A 19,050-nucleotide genomic window follows, 5' to 3' on the forward strand; every position below is an offset into this window, starting at 1 on the left:
CTCGATGCCCCCTCTCGTCCGTGCGTGCCTAAGCGATCAGGAAGCGTTCTGGACATAGCTTCTCTGCTCCTATTGGCTGGCGCGGCAGAGAAATCTCTGGGGAGAGAGACGATTGGCGGAAGGGCGGAGGGAGGCGGGGACGTGGGCAGCGGCGCGGCTCGCCATTGGCTGCCCAGGAGGGGGCCGGCCGACGTTGGGAAGCAGGAAGTGGTTGCTAAGGTGAGTCGGTCCGGTTGCTGGGGAGGGGCGAAGACCCCTAAGAGGGGAGACACAGAGAGACCCTTCCTGGCGGGGCGAGATGGGGCAGAGTCATGGGACAGAGAGCGCAGTGGGGCAGACCCCAGAGGAGCCCCCTGTAATTACGGATCCCAGCTCTTCTCTGTTCATTTAATATATTTCTTACAAATTATTATTATTATTATTGGATTATAGCCAATTCAGAGTAAACCCATGTAAATTAATTGGTCTAAGTTGTTAGCCATGACCATTTATTCCAATGGGTCTACTCTGAGTAGGACTAACATGGGATACAGCCCTGTAATACACAATAACAACATATTGTTATGCATAGTTGTTATTAATAATAAACATTGTTATTGATAATAAACATTATTGCTATTAATCATAAACATTATTAATAAAAACAATAACAGCAACATTATTATTATTGGGGTTGTAACTGCGTTGTATCCAGTGCTAGTCCTACTCAACAGCATGACTACTCAGAAGTAAGCTCCACTGGGTTCAATGGGACTTACTCCCAGGTAAGTATATATCACTGAAATCCAACATACACGAACCTGGGAGTTAAGTCCCATTGAATCCAAGGGAGTTTACTTCTGAATAGACAAGGATTGCAACCTTTGTTGTTATGTGCCTTCAAGTCGATTACGACTTATGGCAACCCCATGAATCAGCGACCTCCAGAAGCATCTGTCATGAACCCTCATGTGGGTCTGCTCTGAATAGGACTAGCACTGAATACAACCCATTATTATTTAATGATTATTATTGTTGTGTTTTTTCCATATGGAATAGTTTGTTAAAATATTTTTATATCAAAATTATTTTATATATCTTTGTCTTGTCAATGCTTTAAAGTAAAATTAATAACAATAATAAATGGACTTCTAAACCACCTTTCACAATATAAATATCCTATCGTGGCCTATTTACACCTTTTGAAGAAACAAAATTGTCATTCACATAAAATAAAGAGTAGCTGAAATGATATGAGGTAAAACCAAGAATCCCATGCTAGAAGTTAAAACCTTAGCACATATTATTATTATTATTGTTGTTGGTGGTGGTGGTGTTGTTGAAGTTACTAGGCATGACTAACTTAGGTTCATTAATTTCACTGGGTCTACTCTGAGCAGGACCTAGTTGAATACAACCCTGCAAACTTAAGTTAGTCATGTACATTAAGTTTTATGGGTCTACTCTGAGTAGGACTAGCAGGGAGTGCAATCCATTATTAATACCTTGTTGGTTAGGGAGAGGGAAAACAGTTGTATTAGTCGCTTGTTACCCGAAGGTCTCTAGCGACTTACAACATTGTTAAAAACAAAAGTAAGTATACCGTACCATAACAGCAAAATAATAAAACAACAGCCACTCCCATATAGCCACAGAAAGCTTTGGCAGCACAGTGATACAAACGTCACCTATCAAATGCCTGGGGGAAAAGATAAGTCTTTACCTGGTGCTGAAAAGATGTCAGTGAAGGCGCCAGGTGGACCTCACTGGGGAGCACATTCCACAGATGGAGAGCCACAACTGAAAAGCCCTCTACATTGTCACCACTCTCCGAGTCTCCCTCAGAGGGTAGACCTGGAGAAACATAACAATATTAAAAAACCCAGACAATAAAAGAGAAGTATTTATTATTATTATTATTATTTGCTGACAGTGCAATCTTATTAATGTCTTCCAAAATAAGTCCCTTTGAAATTAATGGGACTTATCTCCTATTAAGTGTATAGGATTTATTTTCTGTAGTCCTACTCAGAGCAGACCCATTGAAATTAATGGACACAACTAACTTATTCATTTCAGTGGGTTTACTCTGAGTAAACCTTCGTTGGATACAACCTAATATTTCTTTGCTGGCTTTCAAGGTAAGTTTATCCAAGGTAGCTCACATACACATTTTAAAGATCTAAGTGCAGCTTCAGATTCATGGAACATGAGACTGTCAGTGTCTACTGACCAAGATGACTGTGCTGTACCTCCACTGTCGGAGGCAGCCTGCTTCTGAATAACAGTTGCTGGAAATGACGGAGTGGTCTCGCACCCACGTCCTGCTTGCGGGCTTCACATTGGGGCACATGGTTGGCCACTGTGTGAACAGTGGATTGGCCTGGACCAGCAGGACTGTTCTGATGTTCTTACGTAACGGTCTGACCTGGCACAAGGCCATGTCCTGTGTTCCTTCCTTTCTTTGTGGTTTACCAGCGGAGCAGCTGTTGACTTGTGCCGTCTGTTTCAGAGCGTGGCCATGGCTAACGGGGACGACGCAAACGGCCTGAGGAAAGTGCTGGCCACTTTCAAGTCCTGCCTTGATGAGAAGCAGGAAGTTTTGATGGATCCTTACTTAGAAGGCTGGAAAGGGCTTGTCAGGTAAGACTGTGAGCCTAGTTAGGGGAACCAAGCAATCTATGCTTAGGTCTCCCTCTACATCAGGAGCTGAGAATTTGTAGCCCTCCAGATGATGTAGTTGGACTCCACCTCCCAGAAGCCCTAGCCAACATGGCCAGTTGTCAGGGAAGATGGCAGTTATGGCCCAACAACATCTGGAAGGTTCCCCAGCATTCTTCTACATTCTGAAGCTGGGGGGGGAAAAGGTCTGCTGTAATCAGATTATATTAGGTAAACATTTGTGAGAAGTATGTACATTCTAGGTGTGCATAAACACCATGCATTCAAAGCACCTTCCCCCCACCCCAAATCTTGGGAGCTGTAGTTTACGCCTCACAGAGCTACGATTCCCAGAACCCTCACCAAGCTACAGTGCCCAGGATTCTTCGGGCAAAGCCATGTGTTCCCTGTTTTTGAACCTGTCCCGCCTTCAGTCTTCCACATCTCTAGGTAGGGCCAAGAGAACCCCCCGCATGAAACTCTGGAGAGCCCGCTGCCAGTTGGTGCAGGCAGTACTGACCTAGATGGGCCAATTCTGGGACTCTGTATAAGGCAGCTTCCTATGTTATGTGCAAGGCTGAGACAGTGACTTGCCCAAGGCAACAATGAGTCACCATGCGCACACACACGCCCTCTGTGAGTGTCTTCATGAAGCGGCATCCAACACTTCTTACATCCACGCTTTCTCCTCCAGAGGAGAAAAGGCTCGCGGTTGGGGTTTGTCGGGTTTTTTGCCGGTTTGGCCCAATGGGGCTACGGCCCCTTGGTGCCTTCGCCACGCAGCTGCCAGAGTACCCCAGGCTTCCTCTTAGCACTGGTGATGGAAATCACTAGCAGACAATCCCAGCCCACCACTCAAGCCCCTACATTCCAAAGTTGGCTGGCTACAGTCACAGTGACCAGTGGGTTTGTTTAGACTTGCCACAGGCTGCAAATGTTTTCTCATCGGGGCTGGCCTGTGTGGATAGAGGGAAACATTTGTCATCCAGCCTGTTGGCTGAACCTCTAGACCCAGCATTAGGGAAGCTTTTTCAACCCTAGGGCTGCCCTGAGGGGGGGGGTGAGGCCAGAGGCAAAAGCAGGCGAATCTGCTAATGTAAAAGTTACCTTTGTATTGCAAATTAATTTCTACACACACTCACACTGCCCCTCTCCATCCTCCAGTCCAGGCAAGCATGAATCCTTATCGGAGATCAAGGACACATTTCCAAAGAGGCAAAAAGACTTGGGGTGCAAAGCAGGGCCAGCAAGGGATGCGGCCGCAGGGAGAGTTGTGAGGGCCAGACAGAAAGACCTGGAGGGCCACATTCACGGTTCCCCGCCCCTGCCCTGTGCTTCCCTGCTGAGCTTTTCTCTCCCCCCTTGTAAACGACAGGATTCTTGTTTTGGAAATGTAGGTTTCTGAACACCATGGGCGCAATCTTCTCCTTCGTTTCCAAAGATGCGGTTGCCAAGATCCAGATCATGGAGGACTTCCGGAGCGGGGAGCAGAAGGAGAACTATGTCAGTATTCACGCCATGGTGAAGTATGAGTTGGACAACAACCTGGTGGACTTGAAGAAGCAAGACTTCTACCCGACCTCCGGCACCCGGACAATCTTGCGCCTCCACCGCGCCCTCCGCTGGCTGCAGCTCTTCCTGGAGGGCCTCAGGACCAGCGGCCCGGAAACCCGGACGTCGGTGGTCTGCACGGAGGCGTACAACGCCTCCCTGGCCAACCACCACCCGTGGATTATCCGCAAGGCAACCACCATGGCCTTTTACACCCTGCCTGCTCGGGAAGCCTTCTATGCAAACATGAAGGTGGGCGACCAAGACGAGGCAGTGGAGATGCTGGGAGAGGCTTTGCCCAGCCTCAAGCAGATCTACGATGTCACGGAAGCTCTGTATAGCCAGCACGACCTCCTTAGCCTCCCGTAACAGAGCTGGCCGCCCCCCACCAATCAGTGTTTCTCTGAACATCACAGATGAAAAGCAAGCGTAGATCGCACATATTCCATGCTCATGCCTGTACACGTCTAGGGCAGCTTGTTGGCACTTTTTTGTTGTCTTCTATCAATCAGGATTCCTATAAGCGGGAAGCACTTCAAACCATCCCTACGCTGGCTTCAATCACCCAGACAGCTGAATAAACAGAAATGGTCCCAGTTTTTCTGGGACAAGAGCAGAGAGCCTGCAGCCTTCCTGATGTTGCTGGATTCCAGTTCCCATCTTTCCTTTCCGTTGGCCGTTCTGGCTGGTGAGAGTTGCAGGTCCAACAACAGAATAAAACCACAACCGCCATCATTCCTGACTGTTGGCCATCCTGGCCGGGGCTGATGGGAGTTCAACAACAAAGTTAAACCACAACCCCCATCATTCCTGACTGTTGGCCATGCTGGCTGGAGCTGATGGGAATTGGAGTCCAACACCACCTGGGAGGTTTCCCCATACCTGATCTGAGGGACGTTCCCCACTCGCGCGAGGGAATGCCTCTTCTAAATAGAGGCATTCCTCCAGTCTCTCATATGCAGCAGGGAATGCTGTTTCTTAGAGCAAGGTGCAGGGACGCCGTGGCCCTTCACAATGTTGCTGGACTACAACTTCCACCGCCCCTGGCCGTTGGCCATGTTTGCTGGGGCAGATGGGAGTTGTAGTTCAGCTCCATCTGGAGGGCTGCAGGCTCCCCACACCTGTTTCACCAAAATGGGGTTGTCGCCCACTATATTTACTCAGAGTAAACCTGCTGAAATTAGCGCCCCCAAGTTAATCACTCCCGTTATTTCAGTGGGTTTACTCTGAATGGGACTAACATGGGATGCAGCCCATGGTTTTTAAGGCTATTCTTTTCCCAGATGTACCTGGGAGGTAAAACTCCATAAACAATAAACCTCCTCTCAGGGTACAAACAGACAAGAGCCTGGAAACGGGTCATTCCGGCTACTTGGTTTACTTGTGCTCGCTGTCAATCAACCCTGATTTTGTTTGATGAAGTGTAACCATTTTTTCTTACAATGAGGTTAAGCTTTAAAGGGAAAAGGGTTTTTTTGCTTGTTTTTTTACAGTGGATTGATGCATACCTGTTTTAGTGGCCATGTGATCAAGGGGGAGAGTTTTGGAGAGGTGGAGAAGATGCCTCAATGAACAACAAGATCCACATGCCTGAACAGAGAATCTTGTAGGCAGTGGAGGCCAGTGGCTCTGACGTCAGTAGGGCAGCGAATCCAGTCCAGGTTTTAGTCCAATCTTGGTAGGATCTCTCCAAGGTGCTGAAGCCTAATCTCCAAAACCAGGTTCAGCACTTTGGACAGCTCCTTGAAAAGCCACCGACCTCCACTGTTTGCAGGAACTCTGCCAAGTCCTCCGTTCCACCAGCATGCAATGGCAAGTACTGTAACACCCCCACCCTTTCCCTCAAATGACGCCCTTCAGAGCCTCACGTTCCTGTATGTGACTCTCCAGTAAGCACACTCCTCCCACTGTGAACATTAATGGCCTGTGCTTTGGGGGCAACAGGAGACCTCTGTGATCAGTTCTCAACCAGGAGCATTGCTGTGCATAGCCAGCTGAGGACCACCGTTGAGGGTGAGCAAGGACTCATACGAATCCAAAGGGGGATCTCCTTCCATGCACACAGCAGAGGGCAAATATAATGCACATGGTCCTCTGTCGCAGTCTGGAAAACTGGCAATTGCTCTTTAGTATGCTGGATGTGGGAACAATCATCCTCTTTAGCAGGGGGTGGGGAACTTGTTGCCCTTCAGACCTCAATGTTTTTCATGCCAAGAGCGGGGAACCTTGGCCCTCCTGATATTGCTGAACTACAACTCCCATCTGCCCCAGCAAGCATGGCCCATGCATAGCAAGCCAGCCAAGGAGGATGGGAGTTCTAGTTCAGCAACATCTGGAGAGCTAAAGGTTCCCAATCTAGAGATTTTTTTGTTTTTTGATTAAGTGGTATATGCATCTTGCTAAATGAATATATTAAATAAATCTGGAGAGGACCATTGGTTCCCTATCAATTGTAACTGAACTGCTGGACCATCTTAATACCTCCCCCCCCCCCCCGAGATAAGACTTTTCATTTAGAAAAGCTTTTAAAACAAAATTCACTGTTGACTTTTCAATGCATATTTGCATAAGGCTGTTTGCCAAACCCTTGGCTTGAAGACAATCACACCTGTGTTTTAAAAGTGGCATAATGATTTTTCGGCTCATGCTATGCTTTTATGTTAAGTTCCCTTTCTGGGTACAAATCAGACCTGTACCAGTGTTCTTGTGTTTTCTGCCTCATGTAATTCGGTTTAAACTATCATTGCCTTCTTGGGGGGGGGGGGCACTATGAAAGTATTTGCACTTACGGCACTGTTTACGGGATGCATGCACTGTGATTTGTATCTACTTTACCTCTGGTGTCGCTTGGGTTGAAAAAATAATCATCTGTACTGTCTATATGTTGCTGGTGTCCTAACTTTCAGCGCTTCAAAACATGCTCCGGTGGCTAGATAGGAATTTCCGTCAGTTTGGTGCTGATCAATGCGGCACTCAGACTGTACAGGGGAAGGCCCTTAATGAAATCCACAAGCCTCACCCTAAATCATGTCCTCGCCCGCCCAGTAATTAATGGCAGTAGCACCATTCTGGCCAGATTTCGGAGCCTAAATCCAGAACCTCACAGCCTGGGGAGGGGGGGTATCGGGGAACCACAAGCAACAACCACAGACTGTGTCAGATGACGGGAAATGAAACATTGCAGTATTAGCACCCAACGTGGGCATCTCAGGGCCGAAGCCGGCTGCCCCAACGTCAGCAAGACCACAGCTCAGTGCCAGAGCACCTGCTTTGCATGCAGAAGGTTGCAGGTTTATCTCCAGGTAGGACTGGGAAAGGCTCTCTGTCTGAACCCCTGGAGAGTTGCTGCCAGTCAGTGTAGACAATATTGAGCTAGATGGACCAAGGGCCGGGCTCAGGATAAAACAGCTTCCTATGTGGGGAGGGAAGAAGCCGAAACCTCCACACACCACCTTGTCTCCCTCCCTCCTCCCTCTCTCACAGGGCTGGGAAACCTTTCTCAGCCCAAGGGCCACATTCCCTTCTGGTCAACCTTCCAGGGGCCACATACCAGAGGCAATCATGGGCGGAGCAAGCTATGTAAATGTCACTATTCTACTGCAAGCTAGTTTCTACACACACAGCTCTCTGTCCTCCATGCAGGCAAGCACGAGCAGGGTTCAAGAATGCCTTCCAGCCAGGCAAAAACTCTCATGAAGCAGGGCTGTTGAAGGGTGTGGCCTGGGAGAGTTCCAGGGCCCACATAGAGAGGCCTGGAGGGCCACATTCAGCCCCTGGACCTGGGGTTCCCCCCTCCTACAGCAAGTCGCAGTCAATAGTTTACTGTGAACCCAGAGATTCTCCCTGGTAGCCAACGAAAGCAACAAACCATTGAGCAGGGGGTTGGACTTGATGGCCTTATAGGCCCCTTCCAACTCTACTATTCTATGACTCTATGACCTCCACCTCCAAAAACTTGGACCAGACCAACCCCTTCCCCTGCATTAAGTATGGAAACAGTTTGATCCAAAAGCAAGGAAGTCCATCAGCGGCTGCAGTTCAGAGACTCACAAGGTGCCCCTGGGTAAAGCTCACATCGGGGTGGGTGGGGACAGAAGATTCAGAGCAGCAGTTGCACAGGAAGCCAAGTCAATGAACACAGCAGAACATTTGGCTAGCACAGATGGTTAACTAAGGCCTCTTCCACACCTCTATTAGAGGCACGCTCACGCAGTGTGTACTTTGCTAAACAAATTCTTCTGGGATGCTTCCCCACCGTCTGCACAATTTATAGGACAAAACATTTGGCATTGTATGAGACCTCTCTGCCTGGTTCAGAGTCAAGCTGTCTGCGCAACGACCACTCTTGGAAACCGCCAAGAGGCATGTCTGCTTTCCTTCTGCTCAGCGTAAGTCTGGACTGGGCCTTGGCCCAGGACAATCACTGCATGTCTTCCCAGTTCAGAAAACCTGGAGACTATATCCTGGGAGGCTTGTTCCCTTTCACAGTACTCACTACCAACGAGACGGACCGGACCCTGCCTGATGTTTACAAATGTGAGAGGTAAGGATGAGTTAAGGGCGAGCCAAATATGCAAAGCTGCAGCAAAAATGGCCAACACCACTTCAGCATCTAACTTGGCTCCCTTCCCTAATGCGCTATATTTTTTAAATAAAAAAAGCTGTACTTGGGGATGTATCCAACTAAGTCCTACTCAGCACAGACCTGTTGAAATGAGATGAGCCTAAGGTTAGTCATGTCCATTAATTTCAATGGGTCTACTCTCAAGAGGACCAGCATTGGATGCAACCCATCGTTTGAAACACAGGGCAGGCATTTAAGCATGCAAATCCCAAAATGGGACTGTACCATATGGCGATCCTGAATGCATTGATTGGCTCTCTGCTTCCTCCTGTGCTCAGAACAGCCTCCTTACCTTCTTGCCTTATCCATTTTCCCTACCCCCAAACAAGTTTTTGTGTGGTGGAAAGATCTGTCTGTTTCTAATTTTTTCAATCTTGATTCCAGGTCACATGAATTCCATTCACATTTCTGCAGCAATTTGCTGATTTTTTATTTTTTAAAAAAAATCCTCATGGAAATTCGCCAGCATTTTAGTGCAAATTTCTCCTAATAAACACATTTTTTTGTAAGCCGTTTCCCCAACGTAAGCAGTTTTTGTAAACATTGTTTGATTGGAGAACTGCATTGCAGAATTCAAGTAAGTGTGGATTTTGAAGGATGGCTGCATCTCAGTTCTCATACTGTTTTGGAAAGTGCAAATTTGATAGATTTGCCTCGAAACGCAAACGGAATCAAATTTCTCACCCATCCCTAACATGGATTTACCGAGAGACAACAGTGAAGTCTTGAAGGGTGGTGTACCCTTTTTACGGAGAAAGCAGATCTATCCCTTAAAATAGGCTTGGGAGACGTTATGGCCCTCTAGATGTTGTTGGACTCCAGCATGGCCAGAGATCTGGATGATGGAAGATAGGGTTCAGCCATATCTGGAGGGCCAAAGATTTCCCACCCCAAATTTGATAAATTTTGCTTTAAATGTGAACCACATTGAAATTGGCACTCATCCCTAGCAAGGGCACAAATTGTGGAGGGGTTTCCCCAATAACCCTGCATGTGCCCAATGCTTCCTGTTGTTGTTATGTGCCACCGACTTATGCACTAAGACACTTTTGTGCAATCAAGAACCCCACGCGGAGAGGCTTCTAACGCTCCCCATGGGGATCCCAGGAAGCTAGGCTGTCTTCCAGGATGCTCCTTTTCATTCCCTCCCCTCCAGTTTTCTAGACTCCCCAAGAGTCAGTCAGTCAGCATTCTATGCCCACTGAGCATGCTCAGTCTTCATTGGGCTGTTATTGGGGGGGCAGGGGTAGAGATGAAAGAGACATTCGGTTCAGTTCACATTTAAAGCCAAACGTATCAAATTTGCACTTTCCGAAACAATATGAGTACCAAAGCACAGCCGTTCTTCCAAGTTTGCACTAGTCCAAATTTTGCAATGCGGTTCTCCAACCAGTGTTTACAAAAATGCATACGTCGGGGGAAAGAGCGCATAAAAATGAATTCATTAATGAAAATAACATGCAAAAAATGCATTGTATTAGAAGAAAATACTTGCAAAAATGTGTACATTGATCAAAAGTGCACACAAAATCTGTTTATTAGGAGAAATTTGCACTACGATGCTGGAGAATTTTCATGAGGATTTTTTTTTCAAATCCCAAATTACTGAAGAAATGTGGAGAACTGAATTTAGTATTAGAAAAAGGAGACTCAAAATTGACAGATCTATCCATCCTTACGTGTGTATGTGGGAAGGGGCTCCACGGGGTGTCCCCCAATGACCATTTTTGAACTTATGAAAACTTGGGGGTTTCTGAAACCTCCAACACCTCCCTGCATGAGGATGTTTCAGTGCTGGCTACGTAAGGATCGGCACTCACCCCTGCACACTGCTGACAGAGGGAGCAAAACTGTCCCCATCTCCATTTCGCCCCCCTCCCTCCACATCTACTCCCACAGGCTTTATGCTGCCGGCCTCGTCTGGGCTCTCGGGATGAAGTTTGCCATCGAGGAGATCAACAACTCCACAGTGCTGCTGCCAGGAATCACACTCGGCTATGACATCTACGACAGCTGCATGGAACCGGTGGTTGCCCTCCAGCCCAGCCTACTGTTCCTGTCCAGAGCAGGCACAAACAGCATTGGGGTCCTTTGCAACTACACAGACTACCAGACCCGAGTGATGGCTGTCATCGGGCCTCACAACTCAAAGCTCTCCATAGTGACAGCTAAGCTGTTCAGCTTCTTTCTGATCCCACAGGTAAAATAACTGTCAAACACCCTCACAAGAGCGTGCAAAAGAAGTTCCTCTGAGAAAACATTGCAGCATGAAGGCCTCCTGCCCGGTGTTTCAAGTCTGCAATCTTATACCCATTTATCTTGGAGTAGATATGGGGAGAAATTTGATTCAGTTCACCCTTAAAGGCGAAATGAAAGGAAATCTTTATTGGTTGGAGCCATAGGCTACCACAATTCAACCCTGAAAGGGGAACCTACGTAATTTGCACTCTCTGAAACACTATGTGAACCGAAACGCACCCATCCTTCAAAATTGGCACCTTTCTGCATTTTGCAACGCAGTTCTCCAGCCAAGTAATGGGTACAAAAATGCATATACCAAAGCAAAGTGTGCATAAAATTCATATATTGGTGAAAACAACATAGAGACGTGCATTATATTAGGAGAAACCGGTTTGCAAAAATGCATATAGGAGGCATACAAAACAGCACACACATGTACACATTAGGAGAAATGCATCCTAAAATACTGATGAATTTTCATGAGGATTTTTTTTTTTAATGCAAACGGATGTAGAAATGTAGAGAACTGAACTTAAGATTGAGGGGGGGCATGAAAAACTCAAATTGACAGATTCACACAGGAGTAATGAACTCAGTGAGACTCGTTTCTGAGTAGACATGGATAGGATTCTGCTGGGACTCAACTCAGACATGTCTGCCTGCCTGCCTGCCTTAGAAGTCCAACATCTGGAGGACCGCAAGTTCCTCACCTCGGGCTCACACCCATACAAACCTGCCAGAGATTTGAGAACAGTAACAGGGACCTTAGTCATTCATACGCTGCCTGGGAAGAGAGTTCAGTCTGACAAACATGAGAGACAGGACCTTTTCCGTGTTGGCTCCGAGGTTTTGGAACTCGCTACACAGAGATATATTCTCAGTTCCCCTTTTTGCTATTGTTTCGGCAGACTCTACAAGTGTTTTTGTTCCTGACTGCTTGTGTGTGTGTGGCGGGGAGGTGTAAAATATAGGGGCCTCTATTTTTGTTGAGATGGCCAACTGATGGACTTGGATTGGAACAGCCTTCCCCAACCTGATGCTCTCCAGATGTCTGGACTGCCACTCCCTTCATTATTTTAACAGTGTCATAGGATTATATTATAATTTTCAAGTATTACTTCTTATTGTTTTGCACTTACAAAGCACCCACAATTTTCTAAGTGATACCTCTGAATACCAGAAAATAGGACAGGGCCACAGGCCAGTGGTAGAGCATCTGTTTTGCATGCAGAACATCCCAGGTTCAATCCCCAACATCTCCAGGCAGGCCTGGAGGGGCTCTGCCAGTCAGTGTAGACAATACTGAGCTAGATGGACTGATGGCTTAACTCTATAAGGCAGACTCCTACATTCTTATTTCTTAAGGGGAGGGTTGTAGCTCAGTGGCAGAGCACCTGCTTTGCATGCAGAAGGTCCCCGATTCAGTCCCCGGCATCTCCAGGAGTAAGAGCTAGCTGGGCCGGATGGAAGTCGTAGCTCAAATCATCAGGAGGGCAGCAGGTTGGCAAAGGCTGGACTGAAATGCAATGGATGGCCTTCAAGTCGATCCCGACTTATGGCGACCCTATGAATAGGGTGTTTGTGGTAAGCAGCATTCAGAGGTGGTTTTCCATCGCCTCCCTCTGAGGCTAGTCCTCCCCAGCTGACGAGGGCCTGCTCAGCTTGCCACAGCCGCACCAGCCAGCCCCTTCCTTGTCCACAACTGCCAGCTGGGGGGCAACTGGGCTCCTTGGGACTATGCCGCTTGCCCACAGCTGCACAGGTGGCAGGGCACGTAGCCCCTGAGCCACTCCCTGTGGGGGGAATCTTTAGCTGGCCCTTGACACCCAGGAGACACGAGTGGGGATTTGAACTCGCAGACTCTGGCCTCCCTGCCAGGCTCTCCTCCCCACTATGCTATGAAGTGGAGCCCAAATAGTGCCTCCCCAGAGGGTGTTGCTAGACACTTGAAGGACTCGGAGCACAGGTTCATGACACGAATTTGCATAAAATGTGTATCTCTTAATTTATATTGGGAAATTAAGATGATGGATGGTTGGGATCTCACAACAGTACCATGCTTTGCTGGGCATCTGTCTGCCCCATAAATAATTCCTGAAAGCATCTCTGTCAGTAGAGGCCCAAGTGACCTCTGTGGCTAGGAGCGCTGTTTGCCATCTTTGCATAACACCAGTTATGGACATATCTAGATCAGGATTACTTGACCACTGTCCTGTCACCGGTGTTGAAGTAGGAGTCAATTAGAGAATGGGAAATGTTTTACTGCTGCTTCTGCTGTTATCATTATTACTGCATCCCTTGATATACTGTATGGTTTTTATATGCCATAAGCTGCTGTGGGAGGACGTCCTCTTCTGAACAGCAGCCTGCAAATTCATTAAAATAAATTTAAAAAAACTATTGATCTCATTATGGCTCAAGGTCAGCTATGGGGCCACCACAGAGAAGCTGAACGATGAGGAGCAGTATCCCTCATTCTTCCGAACCGTGCCCAGCGACATGAGCCAACTGGAAGCCATGATCCAACTCCTGAAGGTTTACAAATGGAATTGGATCGCGGTCGTTGGCAGCGATGATGAGTATGGCCGCGAAGGCCTCAACCTTCTGTCTTCTATGGTGGCCAATGAGGAGATCTGCATCGCCTTCGAGGGGCTGATCCCGGCAGATGTGTCAAACCCGAACCTCCAAAAGATGATGACGCAGACGATCCGGTCGATCAACGAAACGAACGTCAACGTCGTCATCCTCTTCGCCAATGACCGACCCGTCCGGGCATTCTTCAAACTGTGCTTCGAGCTAGGGCTGAACCAGAAGGTGTGGCTAGCCACCGAAGCCTGGGTGATGTCTGACGTGGTCACCTCCCTGAGAAACATCCAATCCATCGGGACGGTCATTGGCTTCGTCATCAAGGGAGGGAAAGTCCCTGGCTTTGAGGAGTACATCTACAGGCTGTTAGAGCTGACCCAACAGGACGGCTTCTGCACCGCTTCCCAGGAGGAAGGAGACAAGATGGGCGCTGACGTCCTGGGCCAGCAGTGCCTGCAATGCAACAGCATTTCCCACCAGAACATCACCACCGTGCTGGAGCACCGGCAGACCTTTGCCGTCTACACCGCAGTGTACTGCGTGGCTCATGCGCTCCATGACTTCTTACGCTGCAGGAGAGGGTTCCGCTGTCAGAAGAGCAGCATCAAATCTTGGCAGGTAGATGCAAGGCGAGTTTCCAGTAAGGCCAGAATGGGTGGGGCCTAGTAGACTTGGGGGTGAAGCTAGAAGCACAAGCGCTCAACCAAAGGCCACATTTGCACCACACGTTTACTCCACTATTATTCCACTTCGAACAGCCATGGCTTCCCCCAAAGAATCCTGGGAACGGTAGTTTGTGACGGGTGCTGAGAGTTGTTAGGAGACCCAGAGTGGTTTATCACTCCCAGTCTGAACTCTGGGAACTGGAGCTCTGTGAGGTCAAGAGGGGTTCCGGCTGGCCAGATGCCTGCCTCCATCTCCAACCTGCATGCAAAGTTTGAAAGGTGGCTGGGGCTGTCCCCCTGTCAATCACCTGACATCACGGTGATGTCAGGTGATCTGTTCTTGCCCACGAGGTTTGAAATCAGGCACAGGGCTTGCAAGGTGTGGACAAGGGGCTTTGCAGTCACCGCCCTGCAAAGCCCCTTTTGTCCAGGTGGGCGTGGGCAGGTGGGTGTGGCCAGAACAGCCAATAGGAAGGCCTGACGGGCTTAATTCGGGCTATGGGCCAGAGGCTCCCCAACCTTGCCCTAAACTCTTACTGGCTATGGGATAGTGTCCTCAAGCACACCCTAGATTAAGGGGGCACGGGACAGAATGAGTGGCCCACACAGCTTTATCTGACAACCTGATGTAGCCCCCCCCTTTGGCTAATAGTAGGGCCGGCCTTACAGACAAGTGGCTAGTACAGGCCAGGGGAGAGAGCCGGGATATCAGAGGAGCCCAACGTTTCTTCGCTCAAAAAGGGGTCCAAATGTACAACAGTAGAGGGAAGGCAAAGTTTAGCAGAGGATCTGTTCACGTCCCCACTTGCCATCTCTGCAGCTGCTGGACAAACTGAAGGCCATCAATTTCAGCCTCTCCAATCAGACGTTCCAATTCGACCAACACCGCAGCATGAACAGGGGCTACGAGGTCATCACCTGGAGCTGGCAGGAGAGCAGCGTCCGACTCACCAGTCTCGGAGACTTCAAAGTGAAGTTGAACATCAATACGTCCTTGGTCCAGTTTCACACAGAGGATCGAAAGGTAAGAGAGAGGCAGAGGCAAAGAGAAGGCAACGAAGGAGTACTGTAAAAGGGGATTGTCCCTTTGTTCCTCCCCCACATGTCTCCACAAAATAGTTTTGCATGTTTCTCAATGCTGTAGGTGGCCAATTTCTCGTGACAACAAGCTAGATACACCTGATGCAATCGATTTGTCCAGACAGAGGAACACAGGAAGGTGCCTTACACTGAGTTAGACCCTTCGGTCCATCTAGCTCAGTACTGTCTGCACTGACCGGCAGCAGCTCTCCGGGATTTCAGCCCTACGTGGAGATGCTGGGGACTGAAACTGGGACCTTCCGCATGCAAAGCGGCTGCTCTGCCACTGAGCTATGGCCCCTCGCCCAGTAAGGGGGGGGGGACAGGGAAGGGGAAGGGATGCAACGTGGAGCTTACATAGAATGAGGGCAAAAGACAAGCAACAAGAACAGCAGGAGAGCAAAGGAAGAAATATAGGAGGGAGACGATTAAGATATTTGCTGTAGAGGAGTTGATAACAGTAATCCTCCCCTCTCCCGCCTGTCTAGGCACCCCGCTCTGAGTGCCTTACTACATGTCAGCCCGGGCAGATCCGTCGGATGAAGGGGTTCCACCTCTGCTGTTATGACTGCATTGATTGTGAGAGGGGCACTTTCAGCAGCTCTCTAGGTGAGTAGGTTTGGGGTGCCGCAGTGGACTCCTCACGTCACAGCCACTACGTACTGGGGACAGCCACTCTTAGGGATAGGAGGAGGTGGGTCCACACAGGCATGGACAGATCAGTTTATTTCTGGCCCGTATTAGTCCCGAATACATTCATTCCTCCATCCTGCTTCCATGTAAATCTGCTTTAAAAATCTGGTGAAAAATCTGCACGAGAAGTTGTATTTAAATACATACCTTACAAAACATCTTTCTACACCCATTTGCTCTCAAAGCACACATTCCCAAACAGATATTATTTTAATCTGTTATTTTTGCTACTTTTTTTTTTTTTTTGAGCAGAGGACCAAATTGCAAAATTCAGAGAAGCACAAAATGCAAAGATATAACTGCATTCTGGTCTACGCATTAGTCCCAGGGTGGGGATCGGGTTAGTTTTGTTATCAGAATATGTAAAGAGCAAATTCCTCAAGCATCCCTGAGGGCGCATCTTCTGAGTTGCCTTTTCCAAAACGGATGCTTTTTGTGAAAACTAAGACATTGACTCCGGTTAAAATTTTACTCCCTGCCTGGTGAAAATAGTTTTACCACCGTGGAAACAGAGGAAGTTGCCTTACACTGAGTTAGACCACTAACTTGGTCTAGCTCAGTACTGTCCATCTAGCTCAGTATTGTCTACACTGACTGGCAGCGCCTCTCCAGGGTCTTAGGCAGGAATCTCTTCCAGATGCTGGAGACTGAACCTGGGACCTCAGAGTGCAAAGCTTTCCGAGTCCCCTACTGAGCTCAGGCTCTTCCCTTGGACAATCCCCTCCCTTGCTGGCAAAATGGTACAACCCATCTCTCGCTACTCTTTTCCAGAGGACACGTCCTGCACCCCATGCCCCAAGGAGCAGTGGTCCCCTGAGCGCAGTGTGCAGTGTTACGACCGCAGTGAAAAATACTTCTTCTTTTCCGAACCTCTGGCTGTCGTCTTGCTGCTTGTGCGGATTTTTGCCTTTACCCTCATCTGCCTCTCGGGGGCGCTGTTCCTGAAGCACCTGCACACACCTATGGTGCAGGCCACCGGAGGAGCCATGTGCCTCTTGGGACTCTTCTGCCTCGCCCTGATTTGCGCCGGCTCCAGCTTCTTCGTCGGAAAGCCCAGCCTAACCTTCTGTCTGATGCAGCATCCCTCCTACGCCCTCTGCCTCAACCCTTGCTTCTCCACCATCATGGTCAAGGCCCTCCAGATCATGCTGGTGAACGACTTCCCCAACAGCCGGCGGACCTTCCTGCACACCCTCATCCAGAGGAGGCCCTGGGCCATTGTGGCGTTGTGCTTCCTGGTCGAAAGCGGGCTCTGCTTCGGGTACATGTACGGCAACCCACCCATCCTGCACAAGAACTACGAGCTCTTGCCCACCAAGATCCTCATCCAATGCAAAATCCAGTCTTGGGTCACCTTTGCCGTGATCCACGGGTACAACTGTCTCTTGGCGGTCACATCTTTCCTCTGCACGTTCATGGTGCAGACGTCCCCCAAAAACTACAATGTCGCCCGGGGCATCACCTTTGCCATGCTCACTTACTTCATTGCCCTGATCTTCTTCATCCCCACCTACGCCACTGTGCGGCAAGAGTACCAGCCAGCCGTCCAGATGGCCACCATGTCGCTGTGCACAGTAGGGCTGCTTGGGGCTTACTACCTCCCCAAGTGCTACATCCTCCTGTTCAAGCCAGAGTGGAACACAGCGGACTATTTCCAAGATTACACCAAAGAGAGGCTGCAGGAAAAAGAATCCCAAGATTAGCGCTGCAGAAGTCTCGGGTGCAGAAAAGGAAATCTGTCCGTCGGTCAACGGTGCAGTTGATATCATTGGCTTGGTGCAAAAGTTTTACTTGTGTCCGTCATGTGACCACCCTCTGCACCTCTCTGTGTAAGGCACACAAAGAAGGGTCTCTGATGAGAACAGCAGGGCCCAGGGTGGTTCATACAGGGAGAGGCAGGCCTTGATGTCTGAATTATACATTTAATTTAGGATTGAGGAAATATTCCTATTGTTAATCTTAGCTAGCAATGTTTTCACCTCTGCTTTTCTCTTTCTTTTTGGGCTCTGTTTGCAAATAAAAAATATTTTTTTTAAAAAAAATTGTCCCAATTCCTGAGTATAACCGTGCTGAGTGGCCACTAGGGATGGAATGACCTGTCAATTTGGGTTCTCCCTGTTTCCTAATCTTAAATTTGGTTCTTCGTATTTGTGAATTTTTTTAAAAAAACAACTCATGAAAATTTTTCAGCGCTTATAGTGCACATTTTCCTTACTTTTGTATTCAGTTTTGACTAATGTACACATTAGTTGTTTTAAATTGTATTTGCTGTGTTTTTACTTGATGTGCACCGCCCAGAGAGCTTGCTATGGGCGGTATAGAAATTGAATCAAATAAAATAAAATAAATTTTGCAAGCAACCTATCCCAATGCATTTTTGTTTGTGATTTTCACAAATATATTCATTTTGTGCACACTCTCCTCTAATATATGCATTTTTGTAAAACACTGCTTGGTTGGTGAACTGCATCACAACATTCGGAAAAGTGCAGATTTTGAAGGATGGCCGTGGTTTGGTTCCCATATGGTTTCGGGAAGTGTGAATTTGATATATTTGGCTTTAAATGCAAACTTAATCGAATTTCTCACCCAACAGCCACACATACACACACATCCCTGTTGCTGCATGTAACGACTAGACATACACACACACAGAGGCATCCATCCACAAAAGAACAGTGCAAAGGTCTGCAGAGAAGGAGCCTCTGCATGTGCAGTTGTGTGAACAATGTTCCAGATCTCACAGGTTTTACATGAAGAGTTGTACGCATGAAGGCTCCCCCTGCTTGTGCTGCGCAAGATCCCAAAGGGAAGGGCTAGATAGCAGGTGTGACATCGGAGATGTGGCAACTCAGTTTGCCCCCACCCACATTATGCAGGGGAACATCTGCGTAGAGGTATACGTGAGTTAAAATCCCCACTCAACTGTGACGTTCACTCAGCCTAGCCCCTATCTCTCAGCCTAGCCCT

General features: G+C 48.2%; 2 protein-coding genes across 3 annotated transcripts; both read left to right on the forward strand.

The window, feature by feature from the left end:
- The first annotated feature begins 55 nt into the window (after window positions 1-55).
- CPTP (ceramide-1-phosphate transfer protein) lies at window positions 56-7,063 on the forward strand. Of its 2 annotated transcripts, none has more exons than XM_061600529.1 (3): window positions 56-219; window positions 2,492-2,622; window positions 4,038-7,063. In XM_061600529.1, exons 2-3 carry the CDS (start codon window positions 2,501-2,503, stop codon window positions 4,558-4,560), a joined length of 645 nt encoding a protein of 214 aa, XP_061456513.1. In that variant the 5' UTR covers window positions 56-219; window positions 2,492-2,500; the 3' UTR covers window positions 4,561-7,063. The 2 variants fall into 2 exon arrangements, with proteins under 2 accessions (XP_061456513.1, XP_061456512.1); XM_061600528.1 differs by lacking the exon at window positions 56-219 and adding an exon at window positions 261-355.
- Window positions 7,064-8,555: 1,492 nt separating this feature from the next.
- On the forward strand, window positions 8,556-17,783 carry TAS1R3 (taste 1 receptor member 3). The gene is made up of 6 exons (XM_061601613.1): window positions 8,556-8,734; window positions 10,715-11,015; window positions 13,478-14,260; window positions 15,128-15,331; window positions 15,876-15,996; window positions 16,852-17,783. Exons 1-6 carry the CDS (start codon window positions 8,556-8,558, stop codon window positions 17,781-17,783), a joined length of 2,520 nt encoding a protein of 839 aa, XP_061457597.1.
- Window positions 17,784-19,050: the final 1,267 nt, after the last annotated feature.

Source organism: Rhineura floridana, chromosome 18 (genome assembly GCF_030035675.1).
Source record: "Rhineura floridana isolate rRhiFlo1 chromosome 18, rRhiFlo1.hap2, whole genome shotgun sequence".
In the NCBI taxonomy this organism is placed as follows: domain Eukaryota; kingdom Metazoa; phylum Chordata; class Lepidosauria; order Squamata; family Rhineuridae; genus Rhineura; species Rhineura floridana.